Consider the following 27,884-nt stretch of genomic DNA (forward strand, 5'->3'; position numbering starts at 1 on the left):
GAACACATCTAGAATCATAGGAAAGTCCTACAGATTCAGGAATGCCTTGTGTCCACAGCTTAGAGTCAAATGTCCAATCTTCATTTCTACACTAATGGACCACCATGAGAATTTGTGAACCAAAAACTAATAATAATAATAAAATAACCATAACTAAGTAGAAAATGAAGTCAAGAAAAGAAAAAAAAGGAAAAATTTGGATCTAGAAAACAAATCTAGAGACTTGAGGTTTTGAGACCTAAATTAAATCCCTGGACTGTCTCCAACCAACTGGTTCAGTCACCTTGGACAGCTCGGGAACTAAACGTCTTTGACTTAGTTTGCACATCTTTCACATGGAGAATAATTGTACCAGAACTTCCAGCTTTGTGCATTAAAATCTACATACATAAAAGTGGTTATTTTTAAGACTTTGCCATGATCTTGTTCAAAAAAAACTAGTCATGGTAAATAAATGAAAAATAATATGAATAATTTTAATTTTATGGTTAATTTTTGCATATTTACATTTTGCCTCTAGGTAAAAATTCATTTTAAGAGCTTGTCAAATGGTATATAAGCCCCAAGTTGGAAACATTATACTTCTAATTTTAAAATTTAATATTCTTTCCTCATTTAGAGGTTATACACCTCTTTTCTGTATTTGATAAGGATATGGTATTCAAATATTTTCAAAGTTAGCATAATTAGATTTATTTCTTAACCAAGCAAATAATTCTTTTCGAAATAGTTTCAGTGTAAAGTACAGTGAAAAGAACTGATTGACTGACACTAATAATAGCATTTCAAATATTGTTTTCTTTTAACAGGCTGAGTCATCAGTGAAGTTTAGGTTGTAATCATGTTTATGGGTTCTCTTTAAAACTTTGCTTCCCTTGATTCAATTCAATACAAACAAAAAAGTGTGTTTCAAATCAATTCCTGAATGATCTGAAATGATCTGTTAAGGATTTGAAAATGAATAAATCTCTTAGTAACCTGGAGTTTGGTCTCATTTACGAGACTCCTATGCTGTCATTTGAACAGAATCTTTCACTTTTGATGAGTTGGAAAATAAATGAGACTAAAGAAGTTAGTGGTATGATCTCTCATTGTTATAGTACATTATTTCAAGGAGACGTTTGAAAATGAATATCAGAGTCTGAATTTCTCTTATTTGACAAACTAAAATGAAAATAATAAATGAAAATAAAATGAAAATAGTTCAGTTGTTCATTTTAATAAAAGTTGATAATATAGAATTAAATCAATAGAAGCGAATAGGAATTTGTGAGGGTTCTTACATCAAAGTACTTCAGTAGCACACATATTAACTAGAATTCTTATTTACTGTTTTATCATAAAAATCAGAATAGAGGGAAAGGAATCAATGTTGTTATAGAGGAAGCATTTAGTATTAACTTCAGCAGGATCCATTCATTGAGTACCCACTATGTATCTGACATGGTGTATTCATGTTGCTCTGTCTAGGGTTCTTTCTGAGAAAATATTTAATTATATCATCCTAGGTTAGTGGCTCTTCTGGACTGGATTAATGTGAATATCATTACATTATTTCAAACCTCTCTAAAAACTTTTTGTTTGTTTCTATTTATAATTTATATAGAGAAATGGATAAAATGGGGAAAATGTTTAATCTTTTTTTTTCTGTTGTAAAATGAGTGGCTTTGAAGGAAAGTTTTGTGAGTAAGGGAGACAATGATTTTTCATGCAATGAAATACTATACAACAATTTAAAATTATGCTTTAAAAGAATATTTAATATATTAAAACATGATTACGTGCAAAACGTAGAATGTAAAACTATATATAGCATGCTATAAATATTATCAGATTGTTATATAGGTAGATGTAGATGTAGTATAGGAAAGAACCAGAAGAAAATGTTAATGGGCAGTTATGTCTGAGTGGGAATCTGGGTGATTTGTTTTCTTTTTCATACTATATACTTTCTCAAAATAGTTAATAGCAGACATTTTCTGATCATACAAGTAATGAGTATCATTAAATAAATAAAAAGTAAAGGGCAGAAGACAGTTTATTCCAAAATTTAAAAATTTTTTGTTTAAATGATTGTTGCCAAGCCCCTTCAAAGAAAATAAATCACAAGATTTACATTTAGATTAATAGAGTGTATTTATCATGATCCCTTTAATGTTTGAAAATAAACTACTACAGGCAGGTGAATTTGAAGGATGAACATGTATTAAGTAGCATTTAGTAGAGATGACACTTTGATACGTCCAAGTGTGGCACCTGGACCAGGAGCATCAACATATCCTGGGAACTTGTTATAAATGCACACTTTTGGGCCCCACCCCAGACCAGGTGATTTGGATGCATGCTTAAGTTTGAGAAATGCTGCTTTAGAGTTTTGGATTCTGAGACTGATGTTATAGAACAATTTCTGAATTTTATCCTAGAAAACTTCCATTTCACATTTCTTTTCTCTCTTTTTGCCTTATTTCTTCCTCTCCTTCTCTGTCTCTGTCTCTCAGCCTCTCTCTTACACATAATTGCATTTTTTGTTGTATGTTTTTTGTTTATTCATATTTTTACCTTGTTTCCCCAAAATATTTGAGACAGCTTACAGAGGTGCATATACTACAATATACTAACAACAGCAAACACTCATTTAGTGCTATTTTTCAGGCACTGTTCTAAGTACTTTACATAAAGTATCTCATTTAATTTAATTTTTAATAACAGCCCCATAAAGGCAGTTGTTATTATTATGATGATGCCCATTTTACAGACAAGGAATCTAAAGCATAAAGACTAAATAACTTGCCCAAATGCATACAACCAGTAAGTGGCAGAGTCCAGGCAATCTTGTTCCAAAGTCTGAGCCTTCAACTAGTTTACTGTGCTGCTTCTTAAAGATAAAATTAGTGAAGAATTGGGGGTGAACACCAAGTAAACCTATTCTGCAGAGTTTTACAGAGTTGGTAAGCATGGCCCATGAATTGCCTCTAGCTCCTACAAAGAGTGAAAAAGAATGAGCTATAAGATTTACAGTCACCAAAATGTGGAAATAAACCCATTTTCAGGAAGGTCACTGAGAGAAATACCTCTAGTTGCTCTCCATCCTGAGAAATATTCATTGTGATTTAAATTTCATTCATTCACTCTGTATTTGTTTATACAGTAACTATCTCTTGAGCACCTTCTGTTTGATAGGCTCTTTGCTCGTTGCTTGTGGACGGAAAGAATAAAACAATCCATGCCTTAGAGAAACCCAGAGCCTAGGGTTAAAGAACAATGGTGTATCTTCCTTGGGCTTTCCCCCACTTCCTCTCTGAGTGTGCCAGTCGGAAAAGAGCATAATGACAAGCAAGAATGGACTTGGAATAGGGTCTACTATGAGAGAAGACCTGAGGGAGGATGAGAAAACACTAAAAGGAAACAACCATTTGATCTGTAGTGCCTGGTCACAGAGACAACATTATTTCCCGACTACGTCTTTCTCTGTAATCTGTAACCTGAGGCTGCCCCTGGACAAACTGGACTTTAGGAGGTTCCTTGATTCTTTGGAGACTATGTGGCTACAGGGATGAAGGGCAGGAGGGTGGTAGGAGGAGGCAAAGCCAGCTGGTTTTAACAAAGCTCTGAAATGTGTGTGTGTGTGTGTGCACATGTGCATGCATGTCTGTGTATGTATGTATCCTATCACTAAGAAAGTGCTTCTGGCTTCCTGGTCAAAGGTCACCCTTACCCCTTCTGAAAATAGTTCCTAGAAGCTGCACAAAGACTTAAAAATTCTTCTTTCTCCTCTCCTCCCCATCCAGATTTACCTAATAAATTGAAAGCAGACAAAATTATTTGTCCCAGTGGTCATGGCTTTGCCTAGTTAACATGGCCTTATCTTACGCCACCTTTGACCGTGAACCCCTGGAGATAGGGATGTCTTGAATTCCAACACTTGGGCCTAAAGATAAGGATGTGATTTTCTTTGACCACCTGGAACTTGAGCTTGTGTTTCTAAGTGAAAACCATATCAAGAGTGTGAATGTTGGTTAAGATTTTATTCAGTGTTTTGAAATGAATGATGTTGCCTAATGACCCATGATGCTGGGCTCTGATAGATTTAATTTTCTGATCAAAGTGCAGAATTCATACTGACCACAAGGGCATCTTTCCTGAAGTCATCATGCCATAAATATCTTAGAGCAAGATGAGATGGGAAAAGCAAGAAGATACAGAGTTTGAATGCAGTTTGCATAGAGTTTGGAAAATGGTGGTAATAACAGGAGACAGAGAATAATTATTGAGCCACCCTGTGTTTCATTTTTAATTTGCAATAATGGGTCTTGTAGTGATCTTTTCTGGACTACTTTTGATTAGAAAGAAGAGCAAATTCGTTTGGAAATCTTGATGCAGCACCTAAATTATTTAATAGATTCTAACATATTTGGCAGGGATTTGAAAGCTATGTTGAGGAATAAGCATAAAGGTCTTAGGCATTTCACCCAGAAAGCGGCCCTTCTCTGGCAGTGACAAAACTAATTATTCCCCAAAGGGTTTTGCCTGGAACTTTGAAAAGCTGCCACATCTTGAGTTTCCTAAGCAAAAGGTGCTTTACTTACTTTTCTTTTTCTTCTTTCTCTCTTGCAGTCCCAGCAGAAGTGCATCGTCATCTTTGCACTGGTGTGCTGCTTTGCCATTCTCGTTGCATTGATATTTTCAGCCGTGGACATCATGGGAGAGGATGAGGATGGGCTCTCAGAAAAAAATTGTCAAAATAAATGTCGGTAAGAGGTAACAAACAAAAATTTAAAAATTCTCTTTTAGGGAGTGGGTGAGAAAGTTAAAGAGGGTCCTGGAGAGTGGAGAGAAAAATATCATAAACACACATGGTCACCCAACTTCCCACTGGGTTAAACTGAGACATGACTCACTGTCCACTGATGCTCTTACTTTTATTTAGACCAAGGGAATAAAAATGAGTAATGATTTAATTCACTTTACAGTTTGGGCATATTCTGTACAAAGGAGTGGTTGACAAAATGAAATTTTGTAACAATCTGCATCCTGGACACCACTGTGTATGAGGTTTTGATTTGTTCCATAATGAGCTTGGCAAAAATGAAGGCCCCAATGGACAAAGGACACCATGCTAGTTGTTATTTCAATTGGAAGTTAAACACACATCTCAGGAAAAATTCCCACTTAAAATTAGGGATTAAATAAATAAGCATGTCTATGAGAAGACACAGGTCTCCTCAATCTGTCCCAATTTAGCACAAAATTTATTTTTAATCCAGAAATTACAACAACTTTACCATTATATTTCTGTATTTTTTCTCTTTGAGTACATTAAATAACATTTCCCTAGGGTCACTTCTGACTGCAGAGCAATCAAAGCATGGTTTTATCCACATAAATCTCCTCATCCAACTCTTCCCTGAGCCCTACTTTATTTTTTGAGGTTGGTAGGAGAATGTAGGAAAGTACCAAGAGGGGGCAGAGAAGTAAGAGGCTTATTTTTATGTACATGTTGCTGTAAAGCCGAAGTGAGGCCATAAAATTACAATGGTTATTATAACTTAGAGCTTATAATGAATTTTAAATGTTATTTTTCCCTTTGGAAAGCATTAGTCAAAGTGCCCCTCTTTTCTAGCTTCAAAGATCAACCACAGCCTCGTAATGTATATGTGAGTTTTTATCCTGGATATTTTGCCTTGAGGGTTCAATGTCTGACAGAAAAAAAAAGTCTGGAAAAGACAATTGAAATTTTGGGGGTTTTAACCCATGATACATTATAGTTTAATTACTAGGCAACAGTATTATACAGAACAAAGGATACAAGAGAGAAATCAGTATACATTTTAGATTTTTTCCTTCATGTTAGATAGGTGTTCCTAAATATGTTTGTTTCCCAGACTGAATTTGGGAGAAAAATTATATTGGGATTATAAGGAAAGCAGTAGAAAAACAGCAGGTCGTCATCATCTACCTCCTGATCACTCCATCTTCATCAATACCTTGTGCTAATCCTGTTACATGACAAATATAAACATTCTGTGGGCAAGGGTCCAGTGACTCATACTTCCTCAGTGGAATGCCTCTACCCCTCTCTCTCACGTCACCTGTAATGAAGACTGCTGAGTACTTTAAATGGCAAACCCCAGAACCTAGAAAGTAACTTTGTAAAGGTCAAACTATGATGACTTCCTGAAGACAAAATACCCAGGGCCTTTTAGCAAACATTGCCAGATATTGGTAGTTTTCAACAAAAAAGTTGGGGGCCTTCGAATTATGCCTCTTTTCATTTGGGGGAAGCTATAATTTAATCTAATTTTGATTTTTTAACTCATACAACTGGAATATCGGTCTGGTTATTTCTTCTATCTCAGTCAATAACTAAATCCTGATGACCCAACATTGCTTCTCCCTCCATCTAGCACATATTCTCCCAATTACCAACTATGCTCCTGCTTCCTTTCCCCTGAGTAGTTGGAATCACTACCCTGATTACTTTGTTGCACCCCTACATGCAACTGTCTTTTCCAGAACTTGCAGCCCCTCCAGATCTTCCTCTCTTCTACAGTCTCATCCCCTATGCCCTGCATTTCTGTTCTCCTACATTCTCAGCCTTGTAATAGGCACTTTTGTATATCTGCCCGGGTGGTGTCTGGCTTCCTCCTAACATCCTGAGAAGCTTCTGCTTTTTCTCCTCTATCCAAAGCACAGGGTGGAGGCAGGGCAACTGCAATTCCTTACACCCCAATCCAGTCCCAGTCTCCAGTGGGACAGTCCATTGCCCTACCATCTTCCCTCAGTGATTCTCATTTTAATTTGATGAACTTTTCTTATATCAGCCACTGTCTCCTTATCACCATAGGCAACGTTACCTTCTACCAGGACTCTCTCTCTCCTTCTTTTGTGCCTGGCTAATAGATCTTCCAGCCACCAGTCCCATCCCTTGCCACTGTCCTTAGTAACTGTAAAATTTACTTCCAGTACCCTAACCTTACTGTCTTTAACCACCTCAGGTCAATAAATTTAATGTCCACTTTGCCTTTTTTGCACCTGCTAGCAAACTACTCCACCTCTGAGGTAGCCTAATGTAGTGAAAGACCATGGACTTTGAAATTTGAAAGATCTGGATTCAAATCTATATTCTACCACTTACTGACTCTGTAAACTTGGGCAAGATATTAACATAATTATGTCATTCATCACCTTTTTGCAGAACAACAAAGGACTGAACAAGGAGTTACACCATAGTTCATGAGACAAGCATAGTGATTCTCTGTGGTCAGAAGTGCAGTGGGAAAGTCAGAGGAGGTTTGGGGGAGTGGCCTGACAGAGTGGAAAGAGGAAACCTGGCCTTGGACGCTGCTCCACTCCTGATAAATTATGAAAACTATTTTAGCTTTATTTCCCTTAAAAGTGGTGGATTAAAAAAAATCTCTCTCACAGCGTTTTATGAGGCTTCAGTAAGTTGTATAAACCCATAACCAAGCTGCAGGAAGCTCATAGCAAGCAAGAAATAAATGTCAGTCCTCTCCCTGTCCGTTCCTAAGAGTGCAGAATCCCCCTTCTCTGTTCACAGCTAGCTTCCTATTCCCCCCACTTTGGCATTTATCCTGAATCTACTCTTTATCTTGATTTTGGTTAGTCTTTGGTTCTGTGGAGGTAAACAAAGAGGACAAACATATGAGAATGAGCGAAGTAAACATGAAAACAGTTGCTATTTATTCAGAGCTTGCTATGGCGAGTCAGTTCGCCTCAGTCATTTGTGCTTTAGCAGAGACTCAGAGGCAGGCAGAGGAGGGGGCAAGCTTCATAGTGGTGTGGCCTAACTGGAGGCTGTTGGCCTGGGGGAGCTGGAGGTGGGCTAACTAGATGCAGGCATCCTACGTGATGGGTTAGGGGTACATACTTGGCTTTCTCTGGTTGGTCCTAAATTGGAAGCAGGGACAAAAGTTAGGGAAGCTGGCAGTTATTGTTATGGCCATTTTAAGTTATGGCCATTTTGGTTTCAGAAGTTATTGTTTAGCCTCCTGGATTATTACTAGAGATAGCAATCCTACTTCCTACAAGTCTGACTTATAGCAGGCTGGGCTGGTTATTAGAGATAAGAAGTTGGTTTCCTGGGCAGGTTGCTGCAGGTTGTGACTCAGAGTTCTACTGTATATATATATATGTATATACACACACATACACACACAAATATATATATGGACTGGCCATTACTGATTTGCATATTCAGTCTCCCAGTTCCCTAAACCTCCTCCTATACTATCAGCCCCTTCTGTTTTAATTTTCTTTTTATCCATTTGCTAGACCATGACCAGTGTGTCTGTGATACTTCCTGAAGCATGATGTAGTCTTACTTGCCTCCTTGGATCTTGTGTCTCAACCATGCTGCCAGTTCTTAAACTGGTTGACTCCTAGTTCCACCCATCCTTGCCCACAGGGCAGCCTCAACCATTGCTCCAACCCCGCAGCAGCCTGCAGAGAGCGAGTTCCATGTTCTTCAGTCCTAGGTTCCTCCAGGTAGGAATGCCCCCAGTAAAATAAGTGACATCATTTGGAGATGCACCCACCGAATACGCTGGAGCTGACATAGACCAGAAGGCAAAACTGCCAATCTGCAGAAGCTCTAGCATGCCAGTCTCAACTTACTCCATCTGTACAAAGTTGCAGTCCTCCTCTCATGACCTTTTCCCGTCATAACCTTTCTAGACTCTATCTACCCTCAAGGTGGCACTGAGGAGGTCACATGGTGCTCAGCTTCCAATTACCATTTACTTCACTCACAGAGTTTTCTCTTTATGTTCTTCTCCTTGCTGAGCAAGTGCTACTTGCTCGGTGCAACCTTTGCTGCGATCTAACTACCTTGTAATTAAGCTCCTTCTGTGTTTGTAGCTCTCCTCCCTCCTGAAAGTTGAAAGAGTACAAGACATTCTGCAGTCTGTCCGCGGCTTCACACTGTTTTGACAGCCTCTTTCCAAGGTCTCCTCATCCAGTGTACTCTTTTCTAAATATATTACTTTAATTCATTTTGTTTCTGCTAACTAGCCTAGATACCTTTCTGTCCTCTGAAAGATTCCCACTCCAAATCATACTGCCCACTCAGTGTTTTCCCAACTTTTATATGTCTTTCTAAAAAAATGTATCTCCTTATAAATAATGTCCTATTTGTGATTTATTTTTTCCTGACTTCTTATTTTATTTCTCTTCCTCTTTTTATTACTTAGCTTCGATAATACTCTAATAGTAGAATAATGATACCCTTGATTATAGTTTTCCATACAAATCAATAAAATAACTGCTCTAAACTTATCTTCCAAAGTGCGTTTCAACCAACCTCAGTTGTTATGCCCAGAAGCAAGATCTTTTGACCTCAGTAAGTGACTTTGACCTATTTCTCTGTCTCTCTGTACTGAATTTATGTGTACTTTCCATATTTCCCAGTGTGTTTTTAATTGCTGATTCAGTCTCTATAAATATAAACCTCCATGTCACTTGATTACCTGAAGGAGTGAAAGGCAAAATTTCTAGTTTTCACTAAGAAATGATATTTCATTGGCCTCTGGGGCAACACTGGAGAGTCAAGAATGGCTTCAACTGCCAGTTTAGGTTGTATACATCCTGTGTTTTGGCTATTTTATGATTCACTAGGGCCCCTAATTATTATTTTACACCATTCCTGCAAGAGATAACCATGCACTGTGAAGTTTCCCACATGTCACATCCTCAGGGACCAGTAGAGATGCTGGAGCTTACCTCCCACTGCTGCTCCCACACAGAACACCTGCTCACCTTGGGACATTCACCCATTCAGATGACAGGCCTCCATTTTTCATTTTACAGCTACATCTGTCTCTCCTCTCCTGGAGAAATCCTACGTCAGTTGTTTTGGATTGTTACTGGCCCACTTATTAGAGAGATCATTAGACACTTACTAGAAAAGGGACTTTTCTTTACCACACCTCCTGGATAAATTCACACAGAACGAGTTTGCACCCTGCTTCTCTTCCATCTCAGGCCCAATTCCCATAACATGGTAACTAACTTCTGTAAACCCTCATTAAACAAGCTGAGTAAACATAAAATTTTGGGTGGGCTGTCATTGACTTCTAAACATATTGATGGACGCTTGCCACCTATTCTATCCAGATAATTACAGCAGCCCTTGCTCCTGGACTTCCTCCCACTTGCCTGTCATCCTTCTAAATCAGTTCTGTGTCTGGGTGACTACTGCCCTGGTTGGGCCCACTCTTGCCCACAAATCTGCCTATCCATTTTAGCCTGTGCCCATTTGGTCTGAAGCATGAAGGGGATGGACCAACTCGGTCTATGTATATAATCCCCACTATTCCTGAACCCAGTAATTTCCTTTCACCCTAATGTGAATGGACTTGGGTCTGTTTAAAATGTAACACGTGTAATATTTTAGGCTGGGTAATTAATGTATAAGTTACCACAGTGGTTCTCTAATAAGGGGTGGCCTAGACCACCAAGGTTTGGCTACAGAAAGTATAGTAAGGGCCGTAATAGGGCATCCCTTCACACACACACTTTATGTATATTTTCTAAATTTTACAATTTCTCTATTACAAAGCTGGCTTCTCTATTTTATGTTTTTCACATCTTCTGAATTTCTTCCTCTGATCTATTATTTACTTACTTAAAATAATACACTATATCCATAGCTATATCTATATTTCTATTAATAACTCAGTTGCAGCTCCAGTATAGGACATATATCATTTGTATCATCAATATACAACATTTCCAGAAGATAGTATTGTGAGACCTCTTTAGGCACTGACAATCACCTCCTAATATTTTGTACTTTCTCATTTAGTGTCATGACCTTAGAGCTATCTTAACAGACACAACTTGTTCCAATAGACTTTAATCATTTTTTTCCCTTTTAATGCCCCAATTTTTATTCTTGGCTAGTAGGAGCTGTCTTTTGTACATGTGCAATGTCTTTTGGACATTATTCCAGATATCTCTGAGAGCAGCCTTGCATTCTGGCAGCTAGAAGCTGTTCTAGTCCCATTTTGAATTTTCTGGCTCTGGGACATGGTACTGTCTACTCTCTAATGAGCCATGGTTCCTTTCATGGAGGATTCTATTAAATGTCAAAACCCAAGCTCTAGGGGTGTCATTAGATTGTCCCCCAAGGGTATTGGTGATAGATAACAATGACAGTAGAGGAAAAGCTTTTTAAATTGCTTTTGTGACTGAGCAATATTCCTTCATCCTCTTTCCTTTCCTTCCTTTCATATTATAGGAATAAGAACATGGACTGTAGGAGCCAAATTTCCAGGGTTTGAATTTGGCTGTATTACTTAGGAGAATTGCAATTTTGGGCAAGTTTCTCAGTTTTACTATACCACATTTTCTTCAGCTATATAATGAAGACAGTTATTATGTCCTACTTGAAAGGTTTCTGTAAGGACTAAATATGTTAATACAAGTACCTTTCATATCTGTCATATAATAAATGCGCAATAAATGTTGCCTGTTCTTTTTTCAATTTTAGGTTTTTTTTGGAGTATAGTTGATTTACAACGTTGTGCTAGTTTCAGGTGTACAGCAAAGTGAATCTGTTATACATATACATATATCCACTCCTTTTTAGATTCTTTTCCCATATAGGCCACAACAGAGTATTTGTTTTTTGACTGTTCTTTTTATTAAGGGACATAAGTTCATTGCAGGTGTTTGCAGTCCCCTTTTAAGTTCCATTTAATTTTGCTCCAAAATAAGGAAGTTTTTCATCCATTTTTTATCCTCTCCTTAAACTACAAGTTTTTTCCTTTATTTATATTCACTTTGATCTACCATGGTTTATATTGACAAGCCCACCTGTGTTTCTAAATCAGTGTTGCTCCCAAGTTTAGAAGACTTGGTTTTTGGCTTCATATTTGACATCTGAGCACTTTTCTGACTGTCTAAAGAGAAAGAGAAAAGTTTGTCTACACCCCCACCCCCAAGGAAACATGAAAGAATTTAAAAGCCTAGAGCACCTGGTACTACAAATAGATTCCTAATGTACTAAACAAACAGTAATGATGAAATGTGGAGTAAAAGCAAAAACTGGCTCTAGAACATTTATTTTACATTCTCTCCTAGTTTCTCTGTTTTAGCTCACAGTGAACCTATTTCCTTTATAACTTTCTTGATATGTTTTTTTCCTTTTTTAATGCCAATATCCATTTATTACAGAATATTCTAGAATCTCTAGAAAGAGAGGAGATAGCACTTAGGTTTAATCCACTATATTAAACAAAAAAGAGCCAATTTACCCATTTTTTTAATTGAAGTATAATTGATTTACAATATTCATTTTGAGTATACAACATAATGATTAAATATTTTTATAGATTATACTCCATTTAAGGTTATTATAAAATATTGGCTATATTACCTGTGTTGTACAATATATCCTTGTAGCTTATTTACTTTATACATATTAGTTTGTACCTCTTAATGCCTTAACCCTATCTTGCCCCTCCCCACTTCCCTTTCCCCACCGGTAACCACTAGTTTTCTATATCTGTGAGTCTGTTTCTGTTTTGTTATATTCATTAGTTTTAATTTTTAGATGCCACATCCACGTGATAACATACAGTATTTGTCTATCTCCATCTGACTTATTCCACTAAGCATAATACCCTCCAGGTCTGTCCACGTTGTTGCAAATGGCAAAACCCCATTCTTTTTTATGACTGAGTTATATATATAATGGGATAATGGGATATATATATATATATATAATCTCACATCCTCTTTATCCATTCATCTGTTGATGGTTACTCAGGTTGCTTCTGTATCTTGGCTATATTGAATAATGCTGCTGTGAACACTGGGGTACATGTATGTTTTTGAATTAGTGGTTTTGTTTTCTTTGGATATATACACAGGAGTGGAATTGCTGGGTTACATGGTAGTTCTGTTTTAGAGAAACCTCCATACTGTTTTCCATAGTGGCCGCATCAATTTACATCATTCCCACCAACAGTGTACAAGGGTTCCCTTTACTTCACATCCTCGCCAATGTTTTTTTGGGGGGTTTTTTTTGGCTGCATTGGGTCTTCGTTGCTGCGCGTGGGCTTTTCTAGTTGTGGTGAGCAGGGGCTACTCTTCGCTGAGGTGTGCAGGCTTCTCATTGCGGGGGCTTCTCTTGTTGCAGAGCACGGGCTCTAGGCGCGCGGGCTTCAGTAGTTGTGGCTCTCAGGCTCTAGAGCACAGGCTCAGTAGTTGTGGTGCACAGGCTTAGTTGCTCCGTGGCATGTGGGATCTTCCCGGACCCAGGGCTCGAACCCGTGCCCCCTGCATTGGCAGGAGGATTCTTAACCACTGCACCACCAGGGAAGCCTGCCAATGTTTGTTATTTGTGTTCTTTTTGATGATAACTCGTGGTTTTGATTTGCATTTCTCTAGTGACTAGTGATGTTGAGCATCTTTTTATGTGCCTGTTGGCCATCTGCATGTCCTTTTGGAAAAATATCTGTTCAGGACTTCTGCCCATTTTTTAATTGGGTTATTTTTTTTGATGTTGAGTTGTATGAACTGTTTATATAGTTCAGATATTAACCCCTTATTGTTCATATCACATTCAAATATTTTCTTCCATTCAGTAGGTAATCTTTTTGTTTTGTCAGTGGTTTCCTTTGCTGTGCAAAAGCTTTGAAGTGTAATAAGGTCTCATTTGTTTATTTTTGCTTTTGTTTCCTTTGCTTTAGGAGACAGATACAAAAAGATATTGCATCTATTTATGTCAAAGTGTGTTCTGCTTTATGCTTTCTTCTAGGAGCTTTATGGTTTCTTCTAGGAGCTTTATGGTATCTGGTCTTACATTTAGGTCTCCAGTCTATTTTGAGTTTATTTTTGTATATTGTATAAGAAAATGTTTTCATTTCACTCTTTTACATGTAGCTGTCCAGTTTTCCCAGCACCACCCACTGAAGAGAATGTCTTTTCCTCGTTGTTTATTCTTGCCTCCTTTGTCATAGATTAATTGACCACAATTGTGTGGGTTTATTTCTGGGCTCTCTATTCTGTTCCATTGATCTATGTGCCTGTTTTTGTTCCAGTGCCATACTGTTCTGATTACTGTAGCTTTGTAGTATAGTCTGAACTCTGGGGGCTTTATACCTCCAGCTTTGTACTTTTTTCTCAAAATTACTTTGGCTATTCAGGGAATTTTTGGATTCCATATAAATTTGAGGGTTATTTGTTCTAGTTCTATGAAAAATGCCATGGTTATTTTGATAGGGATTGCATTAAGTCTGTAGATTGCTCTGAGCATTTTACCCATTTCTTATTGGCTCCCCCTTGTCTTTCCCCAGTTCTAAACTCCTTTCACTCACTTACAGCCCTAACCTTACTTCTCCTGAATCTCTGTTTAGAGATTACTTTAATTGAGAAATGGCATCCACCTCTGTAAAACTCCTTCAGCTTTCTTGCCAACTCAGAATTCCCAAGTGTCTTCACTCATCCTTCCCTCCTCCCATTTTTATTCAGAGGAAGAGATTTCTCTTGCCTTTTCCAAAGCTAACCATCTCTGTCTATGCCAATAATCTTGTGGAAATAAATTAAGACCAACCAAATTCAGAGCTTACTATAGTAAGGGAGTCAGTCACCATCAGTTGCATTTGGTAGAGGCTCAAAGTCAAGCAGAGGAGGGGGAAAGCTTTACAGTGGAAAAAGGGAGGCTTCAGGTGTGCCCTTATTGGAAGCTGTTGGCCTGGGGATGCTGGAGGTGAGCTAACTTTGTTAGAAGTGAGGCATCCTATGTGATGGACTAAGGGAGCATATTTATCTCTCTCTGGTTGATTCTAAGTTGGAAGCATGGACAAAAATTAGGGAAGCTATCAGTTATTAATCAAGTCCTGGTCATTTTGGTGGCAGAAGTTATTGTTTGGCTTTGTGGATTGTCACTAGAGATAGTAGTCTCACTTTCTATATGTCTGACCTGTACAGGCTGGATTCCTGGGCTAGTTATCATAGATAAGAGGTTGGTTTTTTGGTCAGCTTGCTGCACTTTGTGGGTCTGAATTCTGTTTTTATATATGATCTGGCTTTTGTCCATTCGTATATTCAATTTCTCGTACCCTTTTCATTGCCCACTTACAGATACAGGCAATATTCAAATCTTGTTCTTTCTCATTTCCTACTCTCAGCTTTGGCAGAGAGTCATTCCTATGATTTCACCTCTACCTCTCATCAAGTGATTACAAAATCCCTAGCTCAGGCCATGATTCCTCTCTTGTCGTCTTCTCTCCTTGTGCACCAACTAGTCTAGCTCTTTCTACTCACACAGTGTTAATGTAGAGCACTTAGAACCTTGCTTGATATCACTTAGGCACTCACTACATGCTGTTTTCTTTCTGTTTTGAGCCTTTACTCATTGTAAGGATATTTGCATTTTCCCAGGGACCTGGGCTGAGGTACCCCACCTGCATCTCACTCCTTTGCCCCCTTTCCACAAATTCAAGGCCATTTCATCTCTTTAATGGCAGATTTGGCCTTCTGCTGGTGCTATCAGCATTTCTATTTTTATGTTGTCCCATCAAAGATCAGAAACTCCCTGAGAACAAGGGTCACCCATCTGTTTTTCTCTCTTTGTGTCTTATAGTGTTTCACACATCAGGACTGAGCAGCTACTCTTTTTTAATGGGCAATAATTTCCATGTAAAAACAATGTTGTTTTTAATACTGTTATAATACTATTTAGTATTATTTAACAATACACTGTTCATTGAGATAATATGTACCATCTTGATAAATTTATTATCCCCCCCATGGTGTAATTCATTTTGTGAGAATAACTGGGGATCATGAGAGAAGAAACTGAAGGTTATAGATTATATACTTAAAGATATGGAAGTGGGGTAAAAAAAGAAACCCGCTGAAGGATTCCTAAAATATAATAGAGTAATCTAACACATATGTTTTCTAACTAGCATTGAATAAATAATGTTTAATAGTAATTGGGAATGGAAGATAAATGCTGAATTTTAAATGAAAGAAAAATCTTCAAAAATTTAAATATAGATATTTTTATGCTTCTGAACTCTTTCATTTGAAATGTCACTTATTAACGTAAGGTCGGATCTTAACAAACGGCACCACGAAACAGAGGAAAGCTTCAAGTGAGCTTTATTAGGGAGCGCTCCGGGGCGAGGTTCACTGGTCCGAGAGAAAGGGGCCAGAGAAGTCGTACCTGGGCGAGGGTTGGGCAAGATTTTATAGGGGAAGAAGGGAAAGGGGTGTGGTGAATCTGGGAGGGCACAGGGTATTCCTTATTTGGTGGTCTTTTCGGGTATCCTGGGGGACAGTTAGTCCCACCCCTCGAAAGGCGGGAAGGCTGGGCCGGGTGCAAAGTCCCCAGGTCAGTTCCTGGAACTGGGTGGTCCGGAGAGTTTCGGTCTGATGCAACCTGTGAATCTGATTGTGTTCCCCTGCCTCGGGCCAGTTGGCCTTACAATTAACATCTTAATTTCACCACTGAGTGAAGTAAAATTCAAATTTCCTGAATTATGAGAGATTTGATTAGCCCAGTGCCCAGGAAGTATTGTTTATATTACCATAGTTAAAATCTAAAAGATTATTTTTTAAATAATGTTTTATCTTTAGCATTTAATGTTTAAAGGAGGAAATTCAAGAGAGTGTGATACTTCCTGATGGTCTATAATTACCACTTGGGAAGCAGCAGAAGCTAATTATTTCAGAGTTTTAATTTTAATGAAACTTAATATATGATTAACGATGTTGACATTTCCTGTTGCCAGGTTTTTTTTGCAAAAACATTATTTGAATGTGGTATATATTTTTTAAAAAGTTCATTGAACCCTTCCAGGCACAGCCATATCTGAGCATCATGAATGGCGTTGGGCACAGAAAGCACAGCTGTCTTTTTCTTTTCCACAGATAGCCTGTTTCAGCTGCCTTTGCAGGAAGGACATCTCACAATAATAGTGAAGAGCCCAGCCCTTAAACTGAGGCAAGGGGAACACTGACAAAGGGAGAGGGGAGATAAATAAAAAGAAAACCTAGCTGGATGTGCCTAATGGATATTTTTATATTTGTTTATAGACCTGTAATTAGAAAAACTTTGTAATTGGAACTTTCAATTAAAGTAATTGCCATGATTACAAAGAGTATATGGAGAAGAACAAAGTTTTAAAAGAAAAACCTGCTGAAGAATTCACTGGAACTCAGCTTCCAAAGTTGCAAAACTTTTGAAATTCAGAACAGCTTGAATATTTAGAAAGCATCACTGAAGAATGGGGTCATATTACAGAGTAGGAACTTTGAACTGTGAATCTAAAAGAAAAGGCTGCTGCAAGCAAAGAGTCTGCAATTAAACCTCACCTGCATGCTCTAAGCTAGTTTTCAGATGTTATTCACACTCAATGTAGCAGTGTGTTTGGACCACTAAAATTAGGTTCAAAAGACCCGGGGTCAGTCCCGTTTCTGCCCCTTCAAGGAAAGCAGGTCCCTAAATGAAGCCTTAGTATTCTCATTTATAAATTGATGACGACTCTTCTTCCAGGCTGTTGTGACATGAAAGTCAGTTAATATATATGTAGAAAATGGCAAGCCGCTTTACCAAGTGAAACATTATATCGTTCACTTATTTTTTGAGTCACATTCACAAAGACAGATAGTACCCAGTGCCAGAAATATCTTTTTTTGGTATAAACCACATCTGGTCAGGCTTTGACTTTTATAAAAATAAAATAAAATAGAAATTGTAGTTTGCCAAAGCCATACAAGCCATTGAGACGTTTCAGAGCCCTGGTAGCAAAGGTCGAGGTGCAGCTGTGTGTGTGATGCCCAAGAGTGTGCGCAGGCGTAGCATCCAAGAAACCTGAGTATGCATCTCCATTTGGCCACCCACTATGCCATCTTGGTCACTTAACCTGCCTGTGTCATCTGTAAAGTGATAGTGATGATAATAGTACATATACCATAGAGTTTTATAAAAAGTAAATGAATTAAAATGTGCGACTTGGTTGACTAACAGGGAGAGCCCTCTACAGTAGGTTGAAGATCTCTTCCCTCAAGATTAATCTACAAAACTCATCATCTTAGATTTACCTCAGTCAACTTTGCTTGTTTTATTGCTCCCATATCTCCAAGTTATTCCATTAGATTCTTGCCTTTTTAAGCAACTGTTTATGCAATTGAAAAACTGATATATACAGATGACAAAAATATACAAATGCAGAGTCTTAAAATGAAACATAATCTCCCTCTTATTGCAGACCCTGGATCTCCTTGCTCAGGGGCAAACACTGCTGCCATGTTTTTGTATATCTTTCCAGAATTATGATTTTATATACGCCTATGTGTGTATATGTATATATTCATATATATACATATATTTATGAGTGTTATATATATCTGTATAACTCTCCCTTTTTCTCACAAATGGGAGCATATAGAGATGGTTTTGCACCTTGTCTTTGTGCTTTAAACAGTTTTTTTCTGGACCTCTTTACATATTAAGATGTATAGATCCATGGCTGCATAGCATTCATTATATGGGTATATAGTTAACGTAATCAGTTCTTTATTGATTTAATGGACATTTATGTTCTTTGGGGGTTTTGTTATTTTAATAAGCAGTGCCACAATGGATATGTATATATATTTAAGCATACGTAGGAGGATATCTTTAAATTCCTAGAAATGGAATTGTTAGGTCACAGGGTATATGCATTTTAAATTTGGATAGGTAGTACAAATTGTATTACAAAGGATCTCTATCATTAAGATGTAAGATTACTTGTTTTATCCACTCTTTCTTTTGTTATCAAATGATTATATTTCTTTCTCTTTTTTTTTTTATTGGAGCATAATTGCTTTACAGTGTTGTGTGTTAGTTTCTGCCACAGAGTGAAGTGAATCAGCCATATGCATACACACATCCCCTCTCTCTTGGACCTCCCCCTCCCATCCCACCAACTAGGCCATCACAGAGCACCGGGCTGAGCTCCCTTTGCTATACAGCAGGTTCCCACTAGCTACCTATTTTACCCATGATAGTATATTTATGTCAAATCTAATCTCCCAATTCATCCCACCCTGCCCTGCCAGCCTGTGTCCACACATCAGTACTCTATGTCTGCATTTCTATTCCTACCCTGCAAATAGGTTCATCTGTACCATTTTTCTAGATTCCACATATATGCATCAATATGCGACATTTGTTTATCTTTTCTGACTTACTTCACTCTGTATGACAGATTCTAGGTCCATCTACATCTCTACAAATGACCCAATTTCATTTCTTTTTATGACTGAGTAATACTCCATTATATATATGTACCACATCTTCTTTATCCATACATCTGTCAGTGGACATTTATGTAGATTCCATGTCCTGGCTATTGTAAATGGTGCTGCAATGAACATTGGGGTACATGTCTTCTTTTTTTTTTTTTTGAATTTTTGAATTTTATTTTAATTTTTTATGCAGCAGGTTCTTATTAGTTATCCATTTTATACATATCTGTATATATATGTCAATCCCAATCTCCCAATTCATCACACCACCATGCCCCACTGCCACTTTCCACCCTTGGTGTCCATACGTGTTCTCTACATCTTTGTCTCTATTTCTGCCCTGCAAACCAGTTCATCTGTACTATTTTTCTAGGTTCCACATATATGCGTTAATATACAATATTTGTTTTTCTCTTTCTGACTTACTTCACTCTGTATGACAGTCTCTAGATCCATCCACGTCTCTACAACTGACTCAATTTCATTCCTTTTTATGGCTGAGTAATATTCCATTGTATATATGTACCACATCTTCTTTATCTATTCATCTGTCGATGGGCATTTAGGTTACTTCCATGACCTGGCTATCGTAAATAGTGCTGCGATGAACATTGGGGTGCATGTGTTTTTTGAATTATGGTTTTCTCTGGGTATATGTCCAGCAGTGGGATTGCTGGATCATATGGGTAATTCTATTTTTAGTTTCTTAAGGAACCTCCATATGTTCTCCATAGTGGCTGTATCAATTTACATTCCCACCAACAGTGCAAGAGGGTTCCCTTTTCTCCACACCCTCTCCAGCATTTGTTGTTTGTAGATTTTCTGATGATGCCCATTCTAACTGGTGTGAGGTGATACCTGATTGTAGTTTTGATTTGCATTTCTCTAATAATTAGTGATGTTGAGCAGATTTTCATGAGCTTCTTGGCCACCTGTATGTCTTCTTTGGAGAAATGTCTATTTAGGTCTTCTGCCCATTTTTGGATTGGGTTGTTTGTTTTTTTAATATTGAGCTTCATGTGCTGTTTATATATTTTGGAGATTAATCCTCCGTCTTGATTCGTTTATAAATATTTTTTCCCATTCTGAGGGTTGTCTTTTCGTCTTGTTTGAAGTTTTCTTTGCTTTGTAAAAGCTTTTAAGTTTCATTAGGTCCCATTTGTTTATTTTTGTTTTTATTTCCATTACTGTAGGAGGTGGATCATAAAAGATCTTGCTGTGATGTATGTCAACGAGTGTTCTTCCTATGCTTTCCTCGAAGGCTTTTATAGTGTCCAGTCTTACATTTAGGTCTCTAATCCATTTTGAGTTTATTTTATTAGGAAGTGTTCTAATTTCATTCTTTTACATGTAGCTGTCCAGTTTTCCCAGCACCACTTATTGAACAGACTGTCTTTTCTCCATTGTATATCCTTGCCTCATTTGTCATAGATTAGTTGACCATATGTGCGTGGGTTTATCTCTGGGCTTTCTATCCTGTTCCATTGATCTATATTTCTGTTTTTGTGCCAGTACCATGCTGTCTTGATTACTGTAGCTTTGTAGTATAGTCTGAAGTCAGTGAGTCTGATTCCTCCAGCTCCGTTTTTTTCCCTCAAGACTTCTTTGGCTATTCAGGGTCTTTTGTGTCTCTGTACAAATTTTAAGATTTTTTGTTCTAGTTCTGTAAAAAATGCCATTGGTAATTTGATAGGGATTGCACTGAATCTGTAGATTGCTTTGGGTAGTATAGTCACTTTCACAATATTGATTCTTCCAATCCAAGAACATGGTATATCTCTCCATCTGTTTGTATCATCTTTAATTTCTTTCAGCAGTGTCTTATAATTTCCTGCATACAGGTCTCCTGTCTCCCTAGGTAGATTTATTCCTAGGTATTTTATTCTTTTTGTTGTAGTGGTAAATGGGAGCATTTGCTTAATTTCTCTTTCAGATTTTTCATCATTAGTGTATAGGAATGCAAGAGATTTTTGTGCATTAACTTTGTATCCTGCAACTTTACCAAATTCATTGATTAGCTCTAGTAGTTTTCTGGTGGCATCTTTAGGATTATCTGTGTATAGAATCATGTCATCTGAAAACAGTGACAGTTTTACTCCTTTTTTCCAATTTGTATTCTTTTTATCTCTTTTTCTTCTCTGATTGCCATGGCTAGGACTTGCAAAATTATGTTGAATAATAGTGGCGAGAGTGGACATCCTTGTCTTATCCCTGATCTAGAGGAAATGCTTTCAGTTTTTCACCATTGAGAATGATGTTTGCTGTGTGTTTGTCATATATAGCCTTTATTATGTTGAGGTAGGTTCCCTCTATATGCCCACTTTCTGGAGAGTGTTTAATCATAAATGGGTGTTGAATTTTGTCAAAAGCTTTTTCTGCATCTATTGAGACGATCATATGGTTTTTCTTATTCAATTTGTTAATATGGTGTATCACATTGACTGATTTGCATATACTGAAGAATCCTTGAATCCCTGGGATTAATCCCATTTCATCATTATGTATGATCCTTTTAAAGTGTTGTTGGAGTATGTTTGCTAGTATTTTGTTGAGGATTTTCATCAGTGATATTAGCCTGTAATTTTCTTTTTTTGTAGTATCTTTGTCTGCTTTTGGTATCAGGGTGATGGTGGTCTAATAGAATGAGTTTGGGAGTGTTCCTTCCTCTGCAATTTCTTGGAAGAGTTTGAGAAAGATGGGTGTTAGCTGTTCTCTAAATGTTTGATAGAATTCATCTGTGAAGCTATCTGGTCCTGGACTTTTGTTTGTTGGAAGACTTTTTTTTTTTTTTTTTTTTTGCTGTATACGGGCCTCTCACTGTTGTGGCCTCTCCTGTTGCGGAGCACAGGCTCCAGACATGCAGGCTCAGCGGCCATGGTCACGGTCCCAGCCGCTCTGCGGCATGTGGGATCTTCCCGGACCGGGGCACGAACCCGTGTCCCCTGCATTGGCAGGCGGATTCTCAACCACTGCGCCACCAGGGAAGCCCTATTGGAAGATTTTTAATCACAGTTTCAATTTCATTACTTGTGATTAGTCTGTTCATATTTTCTATTTCTTCCTGGTTCAATCTTGGAAGGTTACACCTTTCTAAGAATTTGTCCATTTCTTCCAGGTTGTCCATTTTATTGGCATAGAGTTGCATGTAGTAGTCTCTTAGGATGCTTTGTATTTATGTGCTGTCTGTTGTAACTTCTCCTTTTTCATTTCTAATTTTATTGATTTGAGTTCCTCCCTCTTTTTCTTGATGAGTCTGGGTGATGGTTTATCAATTTTTTTTATCTTCTCAAAGAACTATCTTTTAGTTTTATTGATCTTTGCTATTGTTTTTGTTGTTTCTATTTTATTTATTTCTGCTCTGATCTTTATGATTTCTTTCCTTCTGCTAACTTTCAGGGGGTTTTTTTGTTCTTTCTCTGATTGCTTTAGTTGTAAGGTTAGATTGTTTATTTGAGATTTTTCTTGTTTCTTGAGGTAGGCTTGTATTGCTATAAACTTCCCTCTTAGAACTGCTTTTGCTGCATCCCATAGGTTTTGGGTTGCGTTTTCATTGTAATTTGTCTCTAGGTATTTTTTTATTTCCTCTTCGATTTCTTCAGTGATCTCTTGGTTATTTAGTTATGTATTGTTTAGCCTCCATGTGTTTGTGTTTATTACGGTTTTTTCCATGTAATTGATTTCTAATCTCATAGCACTGTGGTCAGAAAAGATACTTGATATGATTTCAATTTTCTTAAATTTTCTGAGGCTTGATTTGTGACCCAAGGTGTGATCTGTCCTGGAGAATGTTCTGCGTGCACTTGAGAAGAAAGTGTTATCTGCTGTTTTTGGATGGAATGTCCTGTAAATATGAATTAAATCTATCTGGTCTATTGTGTCATTTAAAGCTTGTGTTTCCTTATTAATTTTCTGTTTGGATGATCTGTCCATTGGTGTAAGTGAGGTGTTAAAGTCCCCCACTATTACTGTGTTACTGTTGATTTCCTCTTTTATAGCTGTTAGCATTTGTCTAATGTATTGAGGTGCTCCTATGTTGGGTGCATATATATTTATAATTGTTATATCTTCTTCTTGGATTGATCCCTTGATCATTATGTAGTGTCTTCCTTGTCTCTTGTAACATTCTTTATTTTAAAGTCTGTTTTATCTGATATGAGTATTGCTACTCTAGGTTTCTTTTGATTTACATTTGCATGGAATATCTTTTTCCATCCCCTCACTTTCAGTCTGTATGTATCCCTAGGTCTGAAGTGGGTGTCTTATAGACAGCATATATATAGGTCTTGTTTTGTATCCATTCGGTGAGGCTGTGTCTTTGGGTTGGAGCATTTCATACATTCACGTTTAAGGTAATTATTGATATGTATGTTCCTTTTACCATTTTCTTAATAGTTTGGGGTTTGTTTTTGTAGGTCCTTTTTTTCTCTTGTGTCTCCCACTTAGAGAAGTTCCTTTAGCATGTGTTGTAGAGCTGGTTTGGTGGTGCTGAATTCTGTTAGGTTTTGCTTGTCTGTAAAGCTTTTGATTTCTCCGTCGAATGTGAATGAGATCCTTGCCGGGTAGAGTAATCTTGGTTGTAGGTTCTTCCCTTTCATCACTTTAAGTATATCATGCCACCCTTCTGGCTTGTAGTGTTTCTACTGAGAAATCAGCTGTTAACCTTATGGGAGTCCCCTTGTATGTTATTTGTCATTTTTCCCTTGTTGCTTTCAATAATTCTTCTTTGTCTTAAATTTTTGTCAGTTTGATTACTCTGTGTCTTGGCGTGCTTCTCCTTAGGTTTATCCTGCCTGGGGATCAGTGTGCTTCCTGGACTTGGGTGGCTGTTTCCTTTCTCATGTTAGGGAAGTTTTTGATTATAATCTCTTCAAATATTTTCTCCCTCTTCAAATGTTTTCTCTCTCTCTTCTCCTCCTGGGACCCCTATAATGCAAATGTTGTTACGTTTAATGTTTTCCCAGAGGTCTCTTAGACTGTCTTCATTCCTTTTCATTCTTTTTTCTTTATTCTGTTCCACAGCAGTGAATTCCACCATTGTCTTCCAGGTCACTTATCTGTTCTGCTTCAGTTATTCTGCTACTGATTCCTTTTAGTGTATTTTTCATTTCAGTTATTGTATTGTTCATCTCTGTTTGTTTGTTCTTTAATTCTTCTAGGTGTTTGTTCTTTAATTCTTCTAGGTCTTTGTTAACCATTTTTTGCATCTGCTCGATCTTTGCCTCTATTCTTTTTCCGAGGTCCTGTATCATCTTCACTATCATTATTCTGAGTTCTTTTTCTGGAAGGTTGCCTATCTCCACTTCATATCATTGTTTTTCTGGGGTTTTCTTTTGTTCCTTCATCTGGTACATAGCCCTCTGCCTTTTCATCTTTTCTATCTTTTTGTGAATGTGGTTTTTATTCCACAGCCTGCAGGATTGTAGTTTTTCTTGCTTCTGCTGTCTGCCCTCTCGTGGATGAGGCTATCTAAGAGGCTTGTGCAAGTTTCCTGATGGGAGGGACTGGTGGTGGGTAGAGCTGGGTGTTCCTCTGGCGGGAGGAGCTCAGTAAAACTTTATTCTGCTTGTTTGCTGATGGGTGGGGCTGGGCTCCCTCCCTGTTGGCTGTCTGGCCTGACGTGACCCAACACCAGAGCCCACCTGGCTCTTTGGTGGGACTAATGGCGGACTCTGGGAAGGCCCACGCCAAGGAGTTCCCCCAGAAACTTCCACTGCCAGTGTCCCCGTCCCCACGGTGAGCCACAGCCACCCCCCAACTCCGCAGGAGACCCTCCAACACAAGCAGGTAGGTCTGGTTCAGTCTCCTATGGGGTAACTGCTCCTTCTCCTGGTTCCCAATGTACACACTACTTTGTGTGTGCCCTCCAAGAGTGGAGTCCCCATTTCCTGCAGTCCTGTCAAAGTCCTGCAATCAAACCTGCTAGGCTTCAAAGTCTGATTCTCTATGAATTCCTCCTCCCATTGCCGGATCCCCAGGTTGGGAAGCCTGACGTGGGGCTCAGAACCTTCACTCCAGTGGCTGGACTTCTGTGGTATAAGTGTTCTCCAGTTTGTGAGTAACCCACCCAGCTGTTGTGGGATTTGATTTTATTGTGATTGCGCCCCTCTTACCATCTCATTATGACTTCTCCTTTGTCTTTGGATGTGGGGGATCTTTTTTGGTGAATTCCAGTGTCTTCCTGTCGATGATTGTTCAGCAGTTAGTTGTGATTCTGGTGCTCTCGCAGGAGGGAGTGAGCACACGTCCTTCTACTCTGCCATCTTGAGCCAGTCTCCACATATGTCTTTTTAAATTATGGTTTATTCATTCTTTTTTTATATATATAAATTTATTTATTTATTTATTTTTGGCTGCATTCGATCTTTGTTGCTGCACACAGGCTTTCTCTAGTTGTGGTGAGCGGGGGCTACTCTTCATTGTGGTGCACAAGCTTCTCATTGCGGTGGCTTCTCTTGTTACGGAGCACGGGCTCTAGGCATGCAGGCTTCAGTAGTTGTGGCATGTGGGCTCAGTAGTTGTGGCTCACGGCCTGTAGAGCGCAGGCTCAGTAGTTGTGGCACATGGGCTTGGTTGCTCTGCGGCATGTGGGATCTTCCCCAACCAGGACACGCACCTGTGTATCCTGTATTGGCAGGCGGATTCTTAACCACTGCGCCAACCAGGGAAGCCCCGGTTTATCCATTCTTGCCAACATTGTGTATTACCAAATTCTTCATCTTTGCCAATCTGATCAAGTAAAAAGAGTGGTATTTATTATCTTTTTAAAAATTATGAGTTAGGTTGAAAATCTTTACCCATGTTTATGAACCATGTCTGTTTCTTATCCGTGATTTGACTGTTCATGTTTTTTGTATAGCATAGTTAGGAAAAGTGTGGCTTGATAGAGGACCCAGTAAAAGATAGCAAAATATCTGATACCAATGCAGTAATCATCATAATAATAGTAATAGTAACAAAATAAATGACATCACTTACAGAGCAGATATATTTTATCAGAGAGTTGTAATGAGATTTTTGATCCTTTCTTTCTCATCAAATTAGAAATAACAAGTTGTAGGACATATTCTCAAATAACTATTGTGTTTTACTTTTATAGAACGTTGAAAATTGATCATGTTTTTATCTATAAGATGAACTTTCACTGTGATCTCTTTACGTCAATAACCATGACATTTACTACGTGAGATGAACCAAGCTTGTGCCTTGTTATAAGTGAAGTACTTTATTCTGAGCACTCTTTTAGAAATATTGCAGTCTGGGATATTAGATTATCTAGCTATTATGCAGATGCTTTCTTGTTTGTAGCATGCAGTTCTCAGTGATGGTATTTACTAGTAACTGAGGGTAGAGTCAGCTATTCTGTTTTCATTTGATTGTCTCATTATCCTGGTAGTCAGTTCTTGTCACAGAAAGGACTTAGAACTACATTTACAGCTCGTAGTGGACCGTGACTACTGTCACTATTTGTGACCCTCCACAAATGACTGGTTTTAGATATTATCTGGTTTTTTTATTGCAGTTATCACTTCTTATATACCAAAATATGCCAGCTGCTATGTAAGGTATTTAATGTTATCTCACTGACTCTTACACTAAAGCAGATGTTATTATCCTTACTTTACAGGTGAAATGATAGGTTCAAAATCATTAAATAATCAACCCATCTAGTAAGGGGTCAAGGTGGGTTCAAATCCAGGTCTTGCTTACTCTTTTCTTATTCTTAGCTCCAAGGGCCAGGTTAGGGCTGCTATAGTGAGGGCTGCCCACCTAAGTGGGGAGCAGTGCCATGACATTCGCATACCTTGTCCAACCCAACCCCTCCACAGTATGGGTGAGCTTGTGTAGCTGTTTCCTCCAGTGCCCTACTTGCTATCAGCCTCTGCCTCCGTACTTTGCCCTTGTTTTATCCAATAACATGAGTATCTTCCATCACTAGACTTCAGCTGCTGATGCAGACCCACCTTTATTTTCTGCACAGACTGGAATGGGGTGGCAATGTTTAGATTAAGAGTTATGACAACAGACTAAGTGTCTTGTTCCCTAGCAATGAGCCCCAGGATGACATGTAAATTCTGAATCACTACAGTCTCTCACAAAGCTTGCCCGCCTGATTCTGTGTCCCAGCCCATAGCTCTGGGCTTCCCTCTCTGGATTTCCCTACTCCAGAACTATCCCCTAAGCAGGCCCTGGTCTTCTCCTGCCCCCTTCCTCCCAGCAGACCCTGGTCCTGAGGTCTCAGCATGCTTCCTCCAGGACCCATAGTAGGCTTCATATAGAGGACGGGTACTTTCGGGGAACATATTGCTGACGGCTGAAACCTCTCCATTAATTTCACTCCTGAAAAAAAATCTGCTTCTGAATTTTGCAAAGATTTAAGGTATAAATCCTTGTACTGCATGTTTTTAACAAAATTCTGGCTTGGGTCAGGAATTATTTTTCTACACAATATAGAGACTAACTTTCCTGAGGACCTGAGGCAGTTCTGTACAAACTTCTGATATGCATGAGATTCAAGTCCCCTGCCTGCCATCTCTTGACATCCCCTCCTTTACCAGTTTCCATGCTGTGATGTCAGTCTAAATGTCTTCCTGGGACCTAAAAGCAGCACACTTTCC

General features: G+C 38.3%; 1 protein-coding gene across 1 annotated transcript in view; it reads left to right on the plus strand.

The window, feature by feature from the left end:
* Positions 1 to 27,884, plus strand: part of PLD5 (phospholipase D family member 5) — a 485,622-nt gene that overhangs the window by 207,767 nt on the left and 249,971 nt on the right. Inside the window, exon 2 of the mRNA XM_029229649.1 lies at positions 4,615 to 4,751. Coding sequence (XP_029085482.1) covers positions 4,615 to 4,751 — 137 coding nt within the window. The remainder of the gene's footprint in view (positions 1 to 4,614; positions 4,752 to 27,884) is intronic.

The sequence above is a fragment of the Monodon monoceros genome, unplaced genomic scaffold (genome assembly GCF_005190385.1).
Source record: "Monodon monoceros isolate NGI ecotype Baffin Bay Population unplaced genomic scaffold, NGI_Narwhal_1 Super_Scaffold_18, whole genome shotgun sequence".
Taxonomy (NCBI): Eukaryota; Metazoa; Chordata; class Mammalia; order Artiodactyla; family Monodontidae; genus Monodon; species Monodon monoceros.